Raw genomic sequence first — 20,425 nt, 5'->3', positions numbered from 1 at the left:
GGAGAAGATCTGCAACTCGGAGTCTGTGTGGAAGAGCAGTTTGTGGGAATAATAAAGAAAGCAGGACAAAAAGATGAAGTGGACTCTCACTGTTTTCCATTAGGCAATTTGTGCCCCATGTATGTTTCTCTCATATAAATGCAGCATTAGCTTCTCCATGGCCAAAGTTTACCTTCGACTACAGCAAATCCAAACCTGGCCTCATATTAATGTGACACAACCTTTTGCAATCCAATTACAGTCTCTCTAGTGTAGGAAACACTGGGATGACCAAGAGAGCTTTCAACGTTTCATCTGCAATGGCTAAATTTTCTGCCAGGCTCACAATCTCAGATAACTGATTTAATCCTTCATACACTGGCCATTGTCAGTGTCAACAAGAACACTTATGAAACTGACTTGTGCTGGACATGGACTTCACATGTGGGGCACATGCTAAATGCAGCCTGCTTATAACACTGTAAAGAGGTCTATCATGGGTTAAGTAACTGATGCATACTTGAGCCTTACTGCAATATTAAATAATGGAACAGTATCTTTTTAAAGGTAACTGCTGAGTCTGAAACAAGATTTAAAAAAAGCTTTTTAAGTAATTAAACAGTTTCTGATGTTGTGAGTATGACAGGTTTGAAAGTCAGAGTGAATTAGAGGGATACTGTAGCGCAACCCCAGAAAGGAGAAAAACCATTGTGTGTTTAGTAGCCAGCACCTTTTAACTTTTGTCATTACACATCTCAGTAGGACTCTGAACATGCCAAATGTTCTCACATAAACAACTTTGTAGTCAAACATTTTGGCTAAAATCCCAAAAAATATGGATTTGTGGGGCTGTCCTAGGAGGACGTGTACATGAGACAAATGCTAACACAGCAGTGGTTGCATTAGTAGCCATGATCAGCTTAGTGACTCATCTTTTTCAACAGTTTCTTTCTACTTTCCAGTCTTCTGTGAAGCAGCTCAAATGCATCAGTTACACCCATAATGCTGGCCCACTCTAAAGTGTGGGCTGACAGTTATCTTTAATCAACTGATATGGTCATTGGAAGGCATTTGTTTTAACTGCTTTTAGTGAATACATAGTTGAGACAATTGGTAAAAAGCATTTTGTTCTTCTATTAAAACTAAAATTCCTGTTTTCTGTAAGTACAATATCACCATAGCTACTTCCCTCTTTACCTTACGCAAAGGATATAAAAAGATTGATTTTGATTTACTCTGAACTCAAATGAGCAGTTAGATTATTTGGCCTGTGTGCATGTATGGAATGATAGCACCCACTCTCTGATTCTGGAAGTAGAATGGATCAATATCCTCCAGGGGCACCCCCACCAGTCCAGATGGAATGTCTCCAAAAATGCGCGCGAGCTGCTTCCCTGCTTCCAGGTCTGCCCGGGGCTTGGGCGGCTCCACGTCACCCAGGTCCTCCTGGTAGTCCCTGGCCTTCCGGGCCTGCTCTTCAGCAATCCGCTGCTCGATGCCAGCCAAGGATTCACGAGTGAACCGGTGCAAGCTTTCGGGACCCGGTGGAAACAGCATGGTTGCCATCTTTTCATCCTGAGCCTCCTGTCCTAATGGCTACTTCACAGCTGAGGACAATAGAGACGACAAGGGAGAGAAAGAGAGATTTAGATCAACGGCCAGCTCTCTGGGATATGATGACTAAATGTAAGACTTGCAATACCGTATGCAAATAATCTGAGGTATGATTTCAAATAATGTCAAGATGCAAATGTAGTTTAAAAATTGTGAATGGAGTAGCACTTCTTCACTGTGTGGTTAAGCTTCTAGACAAAAACACATATTTATATACACCAAGCCATCTGTTATGTATTTTGGTTGAATAATTGGACAAGTGATCATTTTTCATCTTTTCAAGCATGCAGTGTGATGTGGTCATGACTGCCACAAAAGGATCATCTCAAACATCAGGCTGCATTAGTATTGTTACCACTTAGATCATTTGTGGACAGACAAACTTGTTAGTGGTAACAACCTGAGGAGACTAAATTAGACCTTTCTAAGTAAAATAAAGTATAACACTACTTAAATACTAAATGTGGTTGACAACTCAGTAATCTTGGAGGACATATTTAACTCATGGAAAAATGCACACACATGCACTCTTATAATAAATTATATAAATGCTATATCTATACACAATTTTTTAATTTATAAAACAACAAAGGGTATTTAAGCTAGTTGGTATAATTTGTCTTCCAGGGGTTAAATGAGTCTGATAAATACGAGTTATGCTCTAGAAAACTGTCCTTCATCCTGATCATATAGCAAAATCCAGCTCCTTATTTCCATTCCATTTCTACCATTCACAATGTGAGAGCAGTGTAGCCCATGCTGTTACCCACCGCACTGAACAAAAACATGGCTCAAATGTTGTCTAAGTCTTCCAATAGCATTTCTGACTGCTGGATTTCTTTTGAAGAAGCACTGCCCCCACCACCCCACCCTCTTGACACCACTATTACCCCTGCTTAAGCCTTACTGACCAAATCAGACACAGTTTGTCAGAACTGTACTGTCAGAAACAAATGTTATGTTAATAAAGCTATATATATATATATATATATATATATATATATATATATATATATATATATATATATATATATACACATTTTTTTCATTATGCTAAAAATATATGCATAGAGGATAGCATAAACAGGCAAAAACTGTGCTACAGATAAGTATTATAGAGTTTCTTTACGTGAAAAGAAATGTAAAGAAATGTGTTATAGAAGAGAGGCATGTTGTCTACGTGGTTAAAATAATTTCTCATTAAGTACAAAAAGAGTTTATAACATAGTCTAGCCAACATTTGCATGGCACTAATCCTGCAGAAGTTGACTAGACTAATGCACCGTTTATAACAGGGCACACTCATTGTGTGGGGCTGTCAAATCTCTGTCCTGTTACCTATATGCATTATTCCAAGTGACTGTGCAGGAACATTCCATCTATAGCTAGCACAGACTGAACAAATTCACTGACCTTTTAACCCTATACCATACATTTGACTCTCACAATGAAAATGCTTATGGTCAATTCTCTCCTGTCACTTTAGCCCTGCTGATAAATACCACACGAGCCACATTGTCACAGAAACATCAAAGCACACAATATAGTAATTTAATAACTGACAGCACAGCACAACAAAAGCACAACTCCAGCCAAGTCAGCTGATGCAGCAAGATAAAAAAAACAGCTCTGAAGCAAGAATGAGGTGGAGGACAGGAGGAGGAGATATGTAGTGGAGGTGCAGTGAAGGTGGAGGTGGAGGGGAGGTGGAAAACAGGTGAAGGGGAAGTAGAAGGGAAGCAGAGGGGAGGCGGAGCGGAGGTTGAGTGAGGTAGAGAGGAGGTAGAGGGGGAGTGGGGGGATGGGGATGGTATTTACCTAAGCTCTGTCTTTGCCTCACAGTGCATTAAACACTATACAGTGTTCTATATGGTGAAAGTTATTTCTACAGGGTTGGATTTGATTCAGTTTTACTCTGTTGGAAGTGATTTGCATAGGAAATGGCATGTTAAATTCAACATAACAAGCAAATGTACAACAAAGCAATATTTTGAAATGTATACATAAACCAATTACTAAAAAAATATACATTTAATTACGCAGTCATTTAACCTTCATTTGTGCAAATGTAATTATAGTGAATATCTACAATCTCTGATTAAATTCATGCCAATTTAAAATTAAATTACTTCATAATTAAATTAATATCATCACTGCATCAAAATGGTAATGGACACTGGCTTGTTTGAAGCTAATGTCCAGTATATCCCAACCCAGTACAGTTCAGGTGTATACTATTAGTTGCAGCTGGCAGCTGGGCCAGCAGCCTACGGGGAGACCAGGGAGAGTAGAGTGATGCTTGTGAGCTTTATCTCTGCACTTGACACTGAGAAGTTACAGAGCCTGAGCAAAATGTCAGCACAGTCCTACTGGCAGACCCATATCACAAATGACATCAGAAACAGGGCTCTCATCCAGATCAAATGGCAAAAATAACAAAAGAAAAAAGTGGGTGTATGAAGGACCTCACAGAATATCATCTGTGAGTGAAACTTCAGTAAAGCTCCACAAAGAAGTGATGCAAGGCATTAGACAACACAGCCTCTGAACGACAAAATTTAAAGATAGACTCATATTCCTTTAATCATGCATGGTTCTTGTGTTAATAACTTTCACACCTTCGCATTTACCACAAAATTGTACAGTTTCTCATAATCAAATTTAAATGGTTCTTTTTGACAGATGAACACATATTTCATCAAGGATTAGAAAATAATATAATAAATAGCTTTGTTCTATTACAAGTGTGAGATACTTAGTACTAAAACAGAAACTAACAAAAACAAATCATATGGTTATGGTTCTATTTCCATTGAGGCAATGAAATATGAAATATAACAAAAATATTAAACAAAATAATAAAAATGTCTGTAGTTTCTGTGATGGTCTATCATTGTACACTTCTGTTACTGAAAGTTTTTAATGAATCAGTAGAGATAAATTCTTATTTTTGCTGTTTATTATTATAAAACTCCACCATGTCCTGCTTCCCCTGCCTGCTGTGGACCAGGCCATCCCTCTGGGAAATTACTTGGCTTCATCCAGGCGCCACAAGCATTACCCTAAGCATGTCTAAGCGAGAAAGAGCATGTCTAAATCCCACTGAAAGACTTGTTGGTTCAGTACTATAAACCATCTTTTAGGTGATAACATGAACTGAATCTCATTTTAAAAACGCAGCAGAAAACAATCTACATATATTACTGTAGCCTTTTCTTGCAAGGTCAGTGGATATAATTAAGACATTGGGTATATATCTGGCTGAATGTCATTGGTTCTCTACTGGCAGTCTGCCTAGTTATTTGTTGGATGAAGACCTTTCATCGCTGACATGTGGCATATGTATCCTTTAGCTCGTGTATAACTTACTGTACTTCAACATGTACACTGGACCATACCACCACAGTAACTGGTCAGTGGGGATGTGCCAGCAGCTCAGAAATATTGGCCCTGTTGATTGCTGTTATTGTTATTGTGGGTGAGAGAGCTGACAGGTTTCTAATACTGTATCTCAATCTTCTGTTTCATTCTCCTGTGTCATTTATCTGTCATCTAAAGCATGTATAGAGTAGGCTTTGGTCATAACATTGTGGAGGCACTTCCTCTCTCAAGCAAGTTGTCAAATATATCTGCGAATTTCAAGCAGTCTGGAGTGATGACTGCAACTTAATGATGTCAACTTCTAGAGCAGCTTAAACATCAAATCCCTTTCCAGAGCACAGGTCTACTGCCTACACAGGATTAATTTCTGTTACCTTTAGCTGTTTGTAATTTTCCAAGAATGGTGTATTGTACTACTAGGGGTGTAAACATGCATACATTTTCAGGTCTGTATGAATAACCACTGCAAAGTTCTGAGGTCAAAATACATTTCCAGTTTAAACACCAAGACACCTTGATGTAACAGCACTCTATACAGAAGAACACAAACAAAAGAGTACAAAGAGGAAGTTGAAGCATGGGTTTTAGACGGAAAGTCTGCACACCCTTGTTTCTAGTGAAGTTTTCCACTGTTCACCAATATTTCTAGCATTTCCAAGCAAGTACTGGCTTTCCAAGATCATGTCTGGCTCCATAAGTCATAGCTGCTGCAATGTGATATCACTAAGGTAGATGCAGGAACATGGCTGAGTTTAAAGCAAAAACACTTTACCCTGAATTAAATCCACAATGGACTGCAAAAGCAAACTGATGAAAAGCAAATTGAACTGTGAAGCCTACTCTGGATTCCAGTCATGTCAAGATCCATATTGATGTCTGTAACCAATGCGCTCTGACTTTGCAACAGAGTGAGATGCAATCTGATTGGCTGCGGTGACCTCTATGGCCAGGAAAACACTGTGAGTGGCAGTGCGACACTCTAATATTCATGCATCAGATTTAGGAACACACCTGTGCGGATATGTGATCTGTTAGAATGAAATATTCTCTAACCAAGAACAAACTGTCTATTGCCACTTGGACTGTGCACTGAGACAAGGTGACACAAATGCATGGAAACTGAGGCAAAGTGAAACATGACACTAAAGCTGTGATGGCAAGAAAGCCCAGGGCTTTCCCTTAAAGACGTCACAGCTTGAATTTATGACTCAGTTGATTAGCTTGAGATGTAATCTAACAGGGTTCTCTGTTTTCTAGGTCATCTGTGAATCTGTGAATACTAGCTAATGTTACTAACCAATGTTACTCTTGTTATGTATATCTGTACTCCGTTTACAGAATTTTAGAGTTAACGTATTGTTACAAAGAATCAACTAAAATTAACTGATTAACAGCAAGCTCAGATAAATAACAGTGGGGGATTCCCCTTATGTATGCATTCAGTGTTCAGTAATTTTTTAAACATGACACAATAATTTTAGTGGAAAAAAACAGCAAAGCTCGTAAATTGATAAGAAGTGATCAGTATTACCTAAATTGTTGGTTTTCTTAGTAGGCGTTTCCTTTCTAAGTCAGTAAAACTGCAGACATAAAACATTTATGCAAATTTTCTGGTGACATTTCAGTCAAAATGATCACTGACAAGTTTAATAAAAGAATAATTTGTCTCAGTTGATCAGGTAAAAAAGAGAAGTGAGATGCCAAAGTCACCTGGTTCATCTGAGGAGCATGAAAGATACCTGAGAGAGGTCTTACTCAATCACATTTCAAAGTGACTAATCATAACAACAGTCCTTCAGTTTTTAACCTTCTGATTCAGAATTTTACAGACATAACTAGAACTTCTGCTGAAGGAGGTGACTTTTAGAGATAAGAAGTCACTTGAGTCTGATTTCAGTGGGCATATTGATTTCAGTCAGCCGAAAGAACTGCACGTTTTCCTCGTCATTAGTGAGTCTCTAGCATGCTAACCAAGAGAAAACTATGAGCGCTCGGCTGGCCTACGGTGTGATTACAACAGCCCACTGAACCCAGTGTCAATCAAGAACTCCACACTCCCTCACCTTCCAGGGAAACCGCAGTCTGCATGTGAGGGGAAGCAATTAGTGATTAATATGCTGATTAGGATTTAAACGCTGGCTGCTACAGAATGGCAGAGCGGTTGCCATGGAGCCGAAGGTGGGCGGAACATGTCATCATCTCCCTGATAGCTTTGACATCTGTATTTCAGCAACCACTTCAGGTGGGTCTTACAGTGAGCCTCCACACTCTGAATCCTCAGGGTGCTATTCAGTGTCACTTTGAGCAGTGATTAAACTGATTGCAGTAGTTTTACAGTGGCACTCAGTGGGCCTGTAACAGAATCCCCTTCCCACCAAGTATTTGACTTGTCAAGGTGCTAAATACAGTAACTTTTGATTTCACTGTTTTATGTATGTACCTACGTGACAGACAGTTTAGAGCCTTTCAAACTGTACATGGTATTTCTGGAGTTTACTCTTTCTAAGTCTATCATTTCAGTGAAACTTATAAATTCTTGTTGAAGCATCCCGCCTTAAGAAATTTGTACAATTAAAAGTGATTTCCCCAGTTCTACTCAAGACAGACTAGTTCATTATACTAATGTATAATTGCTTACATGTCAATATAAAAACAAATTAAGTATATATCAGATTTCTTATGCATTTAGGTCTCCTATTTTTGCTAAGCAGCCTATCAAAGTGCCTATCAAGATTTTATTCATGGCTTGGGTATTGCCTTTCCTTTTACTTTTTTTTATACAGTTAAAGGCACAAGTCCTGCTCAGCAGGGGAGAAAAAAACCTGCTCTTTTCTTCTTGCTTTTTTCACTGACATATTGCTGTACTAGCAATCACCTGGGCTGCTTGTGTATCTTGTGCACGTTCAGTGAAACTCAATTGCAAAATTCTGCCTTGAATTAGCAGGAACAAGTTGTGCCTGGATTTCGTTTGTGGAACGCATTGAGTGAGGTTATTTCGATTAAGATGAGATTTTACTAGATTACTTGGAATGGACTAACCCCCTGATGAGCCAGTTTACATTACCAGCACCATTTTGCACTGCAGTAATTGTGTATCAGCAGCTATGAATGTTGACGTTGACTCCATGCTCACAGTTTTACCATGTGGAGGTGTGAGTATTACTCTGATGACTTTCTGGCTGTGAAAATGATCCCATCTTGGGAATGCCTTTAGGAAGGCAGGTCTGGGGCAAGCTTTTCACTTTGTCTCTCTAAAGCGTAGGACACCCCTGTTCACCTCTACTGCATGGCTCGAGTTCTTTCTAGGCTGCATCAGCTCACTCAGATGTCACTGTCAGGATAGGATAACGTCGTCCAAAGCTTACCCATCTGCCAACAGGGTCAGACGTCAATGTGTGCTTGTACGTGACAGGGTGGGTATTTTTTTCAGCCTGTCTCATGCAGTGCTGTCCCAAGCCTTCCCCCAAACTGGCCAATATTATTAGAGGCCTCTTGAGTCTGTAGCTACAGGCAAACATACATGTGCACAGGCACATGCGCACGCACACACACGCGCACACGCACACACACACACACACACACACACACACACACACACAACAAGAACAACAACAACAAAAAAAAAACCACACACAGAAGTGCTGCATCATACATATATATAAGTACAGTACACTACATCTAGCTTATTTATACTAGGGTGGCTGTGTGACATTACTTCTTAAAACAAAGATAAGAGCTCTGGCAGTTTATGTACTTGTACACAGGGTAAAGGTCATATTTCAAGTGGCAACTTCAACTTTGAGTCCTACTCTGATCTTTACTAAACAGGGGGTTGGGGGTGGGAGGTCAGGGGTCGGTATGGAGCTGCAGAGGCGGTTCAAACAGTGATGTGCTATATGCTTTAGACTTGTACTAGGTATGGGCTACACTAGCTGAGTTTTTTTTAGCTGTTGTGGAAAGTACAGCTTACTATGCTTTGTTTGCGTTCAAGGTGACTTTCTTGTTCGAGTTGACCAATGATGGGTCTCAGAAATCATCCTGAGAGCTGTCTCTGACTGATCTGATCTCTGACTGACCATTCTGGGATGTTCAGGGTGTTTGTGGAACTGAATGATCATTTCAGCTATTTGAATGATGTTCCAGGCTGATAATGGCATACCAGGACATGGGACATCCTTCCTCTCTACCTCACCTCATCTGTGATCATGTGAGATTGAAGTATGATAGTGGTGTGACCTGCCAACTGTAGCATTTTCAGTATAGCAATATAACAGTGTTGTTAAAGTATTATTACATATCGATGTCAAACTATGTCAATGAAATTGCTTGTGCAAAACAAAAAGTCAGACACCAAGGGCTTTGATAAATGTAGCAAGAAAGGTACATGTGGGGCTGTAACAGCTGTTAACTGTTATTACAGCTATTATGATGTTATTACACTGTACTCCACCAGTATTAGTAACACAAATTTAAAGGGATAGGCACGGTTTCAGCACTAGCAGTGGGAGAAGGTATTTGAAAACAGCCATTTTTGCTTTTCCCACCTCCTCATTGAGACCTGGGGTTTGGTAATTTGTGAGGGTGCTCTCCTTTAAGCTCTCTTTGTGATCTTTCTTATCTCCTTCATTTAGCTCTCTCACCATACTCGCACACATTTTAATTTCACTTCAAAGAGGTCACAGTAGTTAGGGTTGCTGTGTTGATCTCTTATAATAGTCCATGCCAGAGTTGTTCCTTATTTTTCACTTACAAATCTGTCCCAGTCCCACCAGATGAGGACTTCCCTTTTTGACAATTACTGCCCTGGACATCAACAAGACAGCAGAGTAATAAAGGTGCCCCTGCTGTTAGGAGGTTCTAAATCAATCACTAGCATGACAGCATGGCTGTGGCTTCACAGGAAAACAAATAGATTACTGAGCTCAAAGAACAAACAGGTGAGAAGCAATGCTGAAAATGAAGTGAATGAACTCTGAAATACCAATAAATTGCAATTATATATAAACTTTTTGTGACATAAGTACATGCAGCTCTTCTCTATAAACACACACAAAAATGATACCACTGAAGAGTAAATTTGTGAGGCATAGTCCTATGAGTCATTACATTAAAATGCCAGTCATATGAAAGAAAAAAACATCCTATCAACTAGTGAGTCACAAGTATTGAATATTACAGACAGAACCCACTGCATAGTTAGACAGAGTGATCAATGCTAAAACAAGCCTTTTATCAGTATTCTTGTTTCCAATCACAGTCTCAGAGAAGCCCAAGTATTATACCCTATATATTCAAAGCAAACATGTTACAGATCAAGAAAACAGGAAGTGTGTGTAAAGAAGTAACTTGTCACTGACATCATGATGCCATTGTTAAAATGGGAATAAGTGCACACCCTGAGGGCATTATTATTATGTAATGTGATAAAAATATAATTCACTTTTGAGGCTATTTGTTAACGTCTTCATTAAATGAGAGCCCAGTCAGTCATAGTAATGTCCTGGATGGTATCTTCAGGCCTCAGGTTTGGAAAATCCCTGACTGTTCTTTTAATTGTCATAGTCTTGCTCAAATTGGGTTCTTGTTATACCATGAAATGCAAGCCCACTATGTTTGCCCATAACAGAAACACCATCAGGACTCACAACACTCTTACTAATAAACTTCAGCAGTGAGAAAACCTGAGAGGTTGGCAGTGCAGGCACACTACAGAACATAGCAATTAATTATTTTTTCTCTTTTTTGCTGCTTTATTCTGGGATGGCAAGGTCTTAATCATTGTAATATACCTTGCATTGATTCACTCCACTCCTGCTCCCACTGTTGCAGGAGGAAATGCATTGGGCTCCTGCGACCCACTTAGATTCATCTTGTTTGAGCTCCTCCCCTTCACTACTGTTTTGCAGGGACAGCATGCCTCTTTAATTACACTCATTGCTTTGGTAAACCTTATTTCTACCCATCATCCACCACCCTCTGGTGCCACCCGCTCTGCATGCCTGTGCCATCATACCTGCTCTGTTTGCTTTTTGTCTGACAATATGTAAAAAGGCTTTACATGCTAATAACTGCATAATAACCTTTACAAATGACAGAAAAACAGAGGAGCTCAAAAATACACACAGACCTTCATGTCCAGTGACTCAGTCAGATGTATATTACACAAACAGCATCTTCCAAACAGCATCTTTCTCCCTTTGCCATGCAGCTTCTCTGAAGTCCACACACACACACACACACACACACACACACACACACACACACACACACACACACGGACAAACACATGGACACACACACTCAAAACCCCCCCCCCAAAAAAACCCACAGTACATTTAACTAGATCTGTATTGTGCTATTTTCAGCTTTTGATGTTTAGAGTGGTTCTAGCAATGCCTGCCAGCCCCAGCCACTAATTATCAATTTTGGAAAGCAGCATGATAAAAAGCTATTGGATTGCAACTGTGCTACAAGTGTGATGGCCATGTTTCCCTTTGAGCATTAGCCAGCACAGAGTGCAATGGATGCCAAAATCAATCTCTGTGTGTGTAATTTATAATGCATCTGAACAGCCCTCTTATAATAGCACCGCTTCCAATACAATGCAAGTGATGACCGCAACTTTGGAATGCTAAACGTATATCAGCTGTTGCCGAGTAGTTGGAAAATCTTGAACTTATGTCTTCTATCTCCCACTATAGCGCCTGTCTAATTGTTGCTATTTCATGGAAATTAAAGGAAATGTTAGTTTTAAATTGTAGACTTACTACTGATCCATCTGCAAGATGTTTCATTTTTAAACACCACAGAAAGTTTGCAATCAAGCAGATGTTCTGATTTCTACTATCACCATTGAATGAATCATTCTGCAGAATGTTCATAAGCAGAGATAAGTTGTGCTGTAGCAACAATTACAAAAACAATTCATGTGTAACTGATGCCCAGTACAAGAATGAAAATATTTTATACAGTTTACTATCAAAATATCCTAGACAAAGCAAACAAGATCATTTTAAAAGACTTGAGTATGCATGTTGAGATGTCCCTTGTATGACCAATATGTCAATATACACTGCCTGGCCAAAAAAAAAGGTCACACACTCTAATATTTCATTGGACTGCCTTTAGCTTTGATTACAGCACACATTCGTGGCATCGTTTCCACAAGCTTCTGCAATGTCACATTTATTTCTGTCCAGAGTTGCATTAATTTTTCCCCAAGATCTTGTATTGATGATGGGAGATTTGGACTACTCTGCAAAGTCTTCTCCAGCACATCCCAAAGATTCTCAATGGGGTTCAGGTCTGGACTGTGGTGGCCAATCCATGTGTGAAAATGATGTCTCATGCTCCCTGAACCACTCTTTCACAATTGGAGCCCAATGAATCCTGGCATTGTCATCTTGGAATATGCCTGCGCAATCAGGGAAGAAAAAATTCATTGAGGGAATAACCTGATCATTCAGTATATTCAGGTTGTCAGCTGACCTCATTGTTTGGGCACATAACATTGCTGAACCTAGACCTGACGAACTGCAGCAACCTCAGATCATAGCCCTGCCCCCACAGGCTTGTACGGTAGGTACTAGGCATGATGTGTGCATCACTTCAGCCACCTCTCTTCTTACCCTGATGCACCCATCACTCCGTAACAGGGTAAATCTGGACTCATCAGACCACATGACCTTCCATTGCTCCAGAGTCCAATCTTTATGCTCCCTAGCAAATTGAAGACATTTTTGCCAGTTAGCCTCACTGACAAATGGTTTTCTTAAGGCTACACAGCTGTTTGGTCCCAATCCCTTCGCATTGTGCATGTGGAAATGCTCTTACTTTCACTATTAAACATATCCCTGAGTTCTACTGTTGTTTTTCTACGCTTTGATTTCACCACACATTTAAGTGATCGCCGATCACGATCATTCAAGATTTTTTTCTGACCACATTCCTTCTTCGAAGATGATCTTTCCCCACTGTCCTTCCACTTTTTAATAATGTGTTGGACAGTTCTCAACCTGATTTTAGTAGTTTCAGCAATCTCCTTAGATGTTTTCTCTGCTTGATGCATGCCAAGAATTTGACCCTTCTGAAACAGATTAACATCTTTTCCACGACCACAGGATGTGCCTTTCGACATGGTTGTTTAACAAATGAGAAGCTACTCACTGCATTAGTTAGGGTTAAATAACTTGTTGCCAGCTGAAACATATTCACCCATGCAGTAATTATCCATTGGGAGGCTCTTACCTATTTGCTTAGTTAAATCCAGGTGGTGAACTTTTTTTGGCCAGGCCATGTATATCTGGCAAAGTATAGTAACAGGATTGTCCCACTGCATTTGGGGACAATCCTGTTATTTTGTAGATTTGTAGAAAATGGGGATGTACATTAAATCCTAAAACACCACCAAAAAGGAATGTTAAGCACATAAAACACTCTCAGGGCCTCATGATAGCTCCTGTAGTTCACCTGATAGAGCAGAAAATGCAGGTGCCAATAACACCAAGGTCATGGGTCCAATTCCCAGGGAGCCCAGATACTGTCATCCTGATAAATATGTAAGTTCTCCTGGATAAGAGTGTCTACCAAAATGTCATCAATGTAAATCAAAGCCACCTGCTCTATCTTCCTTCTTAGGTCTGGAGAAACAAATGTTATCAATGAGTGACCCAATACCACAAACTCTAACAAGTGTTCATACAATCCTACCAGTAGCTCACAGCTTTTAGTTTCGTGGTGCACCTGTGCTTTATCTGACCTTGCCCTGGATTCAGTGCACTGGTATGGAGGTTGAAAACTGAAAACTTTTTACACATGCAAAGGTTCATAGATATATAAGCATTACTCTGACAGGGATAAAATGCATGGTAATGACATTAATCTATCCATCTTTCCTCTCCAAGCTGATTAATCTGCTGGTCTATTTAGATAACAATCAAATAAAACCTTCTAAGTGATTTAAGAGAGAGTATAAATTCATAGCGTGTGTCATGTATCCTAGTGTGTCACTATCAAGAGTTAAAAAATGCTTAATAAGGAAGCAGTGAAACAGACAACATAGGTTTTTTGGTAGGTAACTGCAACAATAATGCAGGAAAAAGAAACAATAAATAAAACATTTCAAAAGGCTATTTGTTAGTTAAATACCACATGGCTAGACCATGTAATGAAGTCAAGTAATGTCATGCTGTTATTTTCAATTTAACTATTTCACAGCTGGGGTGGGATTAAACTGTTCTATGTATCAGTAACATATAAAGAGCCTCACCAAGGATGTACTGAAAAAGCCTGATCAATAAGGCAAGATAAAACAGGGCTTAACACTAGTGTCCACCCTCCCTTGGGGTTACATTTAAAAGTCCAGATTAGTGGCCATTCACTAATTCTGGCTCTAAAATTCATGTACACCAATCAGAATGTCAGAATAACTGGAGTGGGAAACAAAGTTGCAGATGCCGTGGGTCATCTTAAGTTAAAGAGCGAGACATGAAGGTCACCTATGATTTGTTATTTGTCAATTCATGCACAGACAAATGTCATGGCTCCTTGCTTAGGTAGAGACAAGGCTCCTCTTGAAGGACTAACAAGTGCTTTTTTGTGAGATCATTTTGAACTGCCCTTGGGGCCTATGATCAATACAACAGCAGTGGTGACATGACGAGTGCTGTCACTAAAACATTTGTTTATAACACTGACTAGCAACCAACTCAAAGCATATATATCGTTAAAAAAGGACACACACACACACACACACACAAATATAATATATATATACTGTCCTGTCCTCTCTGATGTTATACTAAGAATATTATATTTAAAGACTGGAAAACTGGTTAAGTCTCAGATTGCCTAAGGAGAAAACGACTGCAGCAGTCACATAAGGGCAAATTATGAATGACAAAACATGATGATTCCAAGGTTACCCGGAGTTGTCACACAGTCACAATTAGTGGAGCCTGCTCCAAATAAGAAACAAATAGCATGTTTATCATAATTAACATGCAGGCATTCAGAAACATTTCACATTAGTTTAGTTATTTCAAAAATACATCTAGAAAATTATACCGAAAGCTGAAAGCTAGATCTTTTGGCAGTAAAGACAGCTTCTGAGCCTATTTGTTAGGCCACACTGACAGTGTCATGCTGATAATTAATATTGCTTAAGCTTGGGTCTGTCTGGCCTATACAATAGCTAACAAAAATGGGATCTAAAGCAAGCTCGAGTGTCAATAAATCAGGTATTGACCAGTATGATTTATGACACTATTCTTTAACTTTAATTAAACGATTACTATATTACTTTAGTCTGATAGCAATATTTTATAGAATTTAAACTTTGATCATATAGAACATCTTGATTGAACACATCACAAAGGCTTTTTCACACAATAAAACTTAAATAATGTCCTCTTACTAACCCCACTCACACACATCCTCCTCCCCTTCTTTCTTTTCTTCCCACCTCTCTCTCTCTCTCTCTCTCTCTCTCTCTGAGCAGATAGATACAGGTATGTTATATGTTATACATTATATTATCTGAACTTCCTTAGGCTTTTCATTATTCATTGCCAGTTGACCCACAATACAGAATACAGTATATCACTCTGTGTGTCATCATTATTTGTAGTCCATACAGGTAAAACTCAAAAGGCCTATAGAACATACATGGTCAGACAGGCTATATTCTATTTATAGAAAAGTTTTTTCAAGCAGCTAGTCCTGTCTTGTGGCTTTTCAAATACGTGTGAAATAGGATACTATTGGATACTAGAGCACACTATAATATGGTTGTTTTTATTATTAATATTGTGGTTGTTGCTTAAATAAATATGACATTGCTATCGAGAAGAAATCAAAACTAAATAAGACAATATCAGGGAGAATGCTTGTATGAATTTTATGTAATTGCCTGACTTTATGCTTCATACTACGAAATACTTTAAACTGTGTAACGCACGACATTTTTGACTGGCCTGAATTTTTTCCCCCACACCAGTCTAATTCGCAGTCAACTGTAGCCTCGTAGTTTCTTGTCTTTCAGGACCTTGGACAAGAGTGCAAGGCTCTCCGACGCCTCGTGAAATGTAGCTTCTGCGACCTCTTCAATTTTAAAGGTCAGTTACTAGGGAAAGTGGCTCTCTCGTGCATTTAATGAATAACTCATCGTCCCGTATATCTAGTGTCGAAACTTGATTCAGTACAATTGAGACACCTGTTAACTATACAAAAAAACCTATCCAAACTTATTAGTCTTTACAGATACAAACAAAAAATAATGAAGGACTTAAATAATTACGTACGCATGGGTGAAAATGCATCTTGCACTGAAAACGCAAAATTAAAATGAGAAGTAAAATAAAAGACAACAAATGTTAGGTTGGTTAACAGCGCAGTAAGGTGTAAACAGTCAGTCACCCCTCCACAGATACTTCTGCAAGCAATACAATCAACTGAGAAGTGGTACTAAACATACTAAACATGATTACCGAAAATATGGCGTAATCATTTCTATTGCCGAGATTCTTTCTTGTAGATGATTTGGGGATGCTTACATTTTTAGCCCTCACTTAAGTGAAGGTAAACATATAACGTTACAATACTGATATATATGTATTTCCCTAATGTCATCAAACTTCTATAAATTTGCTTTGTCCATATTGCTGAAGTTACGAAAGAGGAAACTATCATTATATACGAATTCCGCTTCAAATGAGGTTCATAGAAAAATAAATTAGTTAAGAAAATACATCCAAAATGTTGTGACAGGTAAACTTTGTAAACATTAAATTTATGAAACAGCTCTTATCTCTATGATTGCTGTAATAACGCGCCAGGGAAGGTTCCAGATTTAGGTTCAAAAGGGAGGGAGTAGATCGACAATGATAATGTACTTACATGTGAAACTTCTTTTTACAGCTTTGTATCCAAAGCGGGCCTTATATTTAAACGACTTCCGACATTTCCACAGAGCTGTAGAAAAATCCAGAGAAGTCTAAGTGCATGTCGACCCCTCTTTTGAAATTCATTTCTTCAAAATAATGAGCCTCTGATAAGGTGCTGAGTTGCTGTACCAAGTTCTTCACTCAGTTCGAAGCGCATCCAGGCGCGGTCAGGCAAAAAAACAAGACAAGGCTAAAATCCCCCCTGTATGGCATATTGCTACCTCTGTAGAGGCTACCTTTGTTTTAGTAGTGCCATTAATGCTGTTTGTAAATCCCAAATTATAAAGACTCCGACATATTAAGTTATGTTTATCTAAAACTGGGGTTGTCTTCGCCAAAACCACTTTACGCGATCTTTTTAACAGCTGTTAATTAGTCCAAGGAGCGACTTAATAAGAGCGTCGATATGTCGCAGGCGCTTATGACGAACTGAACGTTTGCCAGTCCCCAGCTAAGCTTCTCCGAGAATGCATCCAAACCATTTGATTGCCCTTGAGCCGCGAAGTGAGGAAGTCAGATGTTCCGTGGTAACGCCTACTCCCGTGTTTCGCCGGTCTTAGCGCACCACTCGCGCTGTTTTGCCTTTTTAAAAGTTGATCTTAAAAAATCACGGCTGAAGATGTCATAGATGAACGCACTGTTAATTAATGCTAGTGGAAACGTACCTTATATTACTCTCTAGGACACAGCTTTAAGAATTCAAGCATTTCATCTTAAGGCATAAGAACAACTGTTTTTTTTTTTAAATCGTTATAGCAGTCAGAGGCTGATTTCCTTGATAGGTACTGTGCGTTAATGCAGACATTTGATGGAAAGACAATCATTTTATGTATCTCAAAGATATAAGCTAATGACCTCGACGCAATTCCGACATTTATCAGAATGCTTAGTTATCTGTCTAGAAACTGCACATTTTTGGTTGTTTATATGTGAACATGTGAAAAAATAAAGCTTGCCATCAGTTTAGATTTGCATTTAAATGCTCGTAAACTATAAGAGTGATTGTACTGGCTAATTTATCAAATGTCAAGGAAATAGTGAAATGTTCTATTTTTCTGTATAAATATACGCTTATTTATATTTTATAACAGAATATTATATCTACAAGTGTGTGCTAAAGAGCGCTTAACTCATTATTTCCGCGATCCAGGTAGAAGCTACTGAAGATTTCCAGAGACGCACTCTGAAACATAAACTTGCAACCCCCTCTGTCGACCGACCAAAGAGGTTGTTTCTGTCTAAGATGACATAAAAATCTAACATAAAGTTATACCTTTTCGATAAATTCATACATGAATACCAAGTAAAATAATAAGAAGAATATGAATATTAGTTTCTCAAAAGAATTTTCACGATATTGTGCTGTTGTTGAGTTTATCAATTCATCTAGGAGGGTCCCTTGTGTTCTGTGTTCTACTGTGTTCACTTTCAGTATTTAGCACGCCTGTGCGTTGTACATCCCTTTCGTGTCTGGTTTAGGTGTGCTGAGAACTGAAGCATTATTAAAATGGTTGCCTTTGAACCTTTGAACCAGGGCAGTCCAACTCTGCTCCTATAAAACAACGAATGCCTTCAGCATTGCATTACAACACTTAGAATTTCCTAGATGATAGTAAAGGGCTTCAGAGACTGTTGACATGGGTATGCTGAGGTAACGTCCATTCCACATAGGCTTGTTCCTTGATTCTCGGTTGCATATCTTAGAATATATTGTCAGAGATTCTGGGTTCCAAGATAAACTCCCAGTGTGTATGCCGCTTTATTTTAACACTCTTGAACTAGTTAATTGAGGTTCATAGACATCTGATAGCCCATCTCAGGTATTTTGGGAAATAAAGTGTATTTAGGTATAGATCTAACAGGTGTGGGAGTTATTCAGTCTTATTTCAATCCCACCTGAATTCAAGGGCATATTAGAAGTATACTCAATCTCTTAATTAAGGCAGAACCATAGGATAGGCATCAAACTCTGGCTGGAATCTCAGATGACATTTGTTTAGCAAGACAAAATTCATGCAGTCACACATGAACACACAAAATGTTGTTGAAAAAGGTTTACATTAAACATAAAATGTCTATAGGATTGCCAAATCTAGCCATTAGTGCTGTAACAGAGGTTTTAAACAATGTTTTGGAACTTTGAATAGTCTTGCTGCATTTACATGAGGTGCATCGCTGCAATGTTAAGTTTCATGGAAATTATGCAAGTTGTAAAAAATTAAATAATTTTGAAACAAGCTGGGCCATGGACATACCAATGTGATGGTAATAAACATAGGCTGCATGAAGCTAAAAAAACTCCAAAATGAAGACTTGTAGAAATAGTTTACAGTAGTTTAGTTATTTCAAAAATACAACAAGAATATTAAACCGAAAGCTGAAAGCTAGATCTTTTGGCAGTAAAGACAGCTTCTGAGCCTATTTGTTAGGCCACACTGACAGTGTCATGCTGATAATTAATATTGCTTAAGCTTGGGTCTGTCTGGTCTATACAATAGCTAACAAAAATGGGATCTAAAGCAAGCTCGAGTGTCAATAAATGAGGTAATGACCAGGATGATTTATGATGCCGTTTTAACATAATTAGGCTTTACACTTTGATAATATTGAACATCTTGACTGAACACATCACAAAGGCTTTTTCACACAATAAAACTTAAATAATGTCCTCTTACTCATCCCACTCACACACATCCTCCTTTATTTCTTTTCCTTCATTCCACCTGTTTCTGTCTGTCTCTCTCTCTCTCACTGAGCAGATAGAAATATGTAATACAGAATATTACTCAAACTTTATGGTTTTTAATATTTCTTGTCAGTTGATCCACAATACATAAAAGTTTATCACTCTGTGTGTTATGGTTATTTATTGTCGAGACAGGTGAAATTCGAAGTGTACCAACACCAAAAAATGTGCCTGGGTGTTGCCTATAGATGGACATATAACTCTGACGTTAATAAAAAATAATGTTTATTTGACGTTAATTTCAGTGTTAACAATAACTGAAATCACAATTTGCCCCAACATTTTTTGAGTTGTTCAATTCATTTGAAATTCTGCATAACGTGAAAGGCCATAGGATGTATAGATTAAACTACTAAAAAGTTTGTGTGTGTGTGTGTGTGTGTGTGTGTGTGTGTGTGTGTGCTAAACAAGTAGTAAGAAAGTGAGATCATGAAAAAAAACAGCAAATTATTCTACCAATATTACAGTGTCTTTACAATACTGCATATGAATCTGACAATAGCTCCTTATAGTTAATCACTGTAGCAAAACAGACACATGCACAAAAACAAATAAAACATTACTGTGTAGACAAATAACATAACACAAAGTGCTGGTACACCTAATAGCTTTTAATACTGATAACTTTTTGTTTAAATCCTGGCCATGTCCTGCTTTTTTTTAAAATTAGGGTTAGGGTTAGTTATAATTTTGTGCTTTGATTTTATTTTAATCGTGTTTTTTTGCCTTTCTAAAATACTAATGGACCGATCGATTTACTTAG

At 38.5% G+C, this 20,425-nt stretch overlaps 1 protein-coding gene across 5 annotated transcripts in view; it reads right to left on the bottom strand.

The window, feature by feature from the left end:
- Nucleotides 1-17,417, bottom strand: part of scn5lab (sodium channel, voltage gated, type V-like, alpha b) — a 96,925-nt gene extending 79,508 nt beyond the window's left edge. For 2 of the 5 annotated variants that reach the window (XM_081697042.1, XM_081697041.1), the window contains exons 1-2: nt 16,870-17,417; nt 1,279-1,586 (exon numbers count right to left, since the gene is read on the bottom strand). In XM_081697042.1, the coding sequence (XP_081553168.1) occupies nt 1,279-1,545 (267 nt within the window). In that variant the 5' untranslated portion in view covers nt 1,546-1,586; nt 16,870-17,417. Of the gene's footprint in view, nt 1-1,278; nt 1,587-16,274; nt 16,299-16,869 lie in introns of all 5 variants that reach the window. The other 3 variants (XM_081697038.1, XM_081697039.1, XM_081697040.1) reach the window with 3 other exon arrangements.
- Nucleotides 17,418-20,425: the final 3,008 nt, after the last annotated feature.

The sequence above is a fragment of the Electrophorus electricus genome, chromosome 14 (assembly GCF_041902795.1).
Source record: "Electrophorus electricus isolate QZ-2024a chromosome 14, ASM4190279v1, whole genome shotgun sequence".
Classification (NCBI taxonomy): Eukaryota; Metazoa; Chordata; class Actinopteri; order Gymnotiformes; family Gymnotidae; genus Electrophorus; species Electrophorus electricus.
The sequence above is the reverse complement of the archived record's forward strand: the minus strand, read 5'-3'. Positions and strand labels throughout refer to the sequence as shown.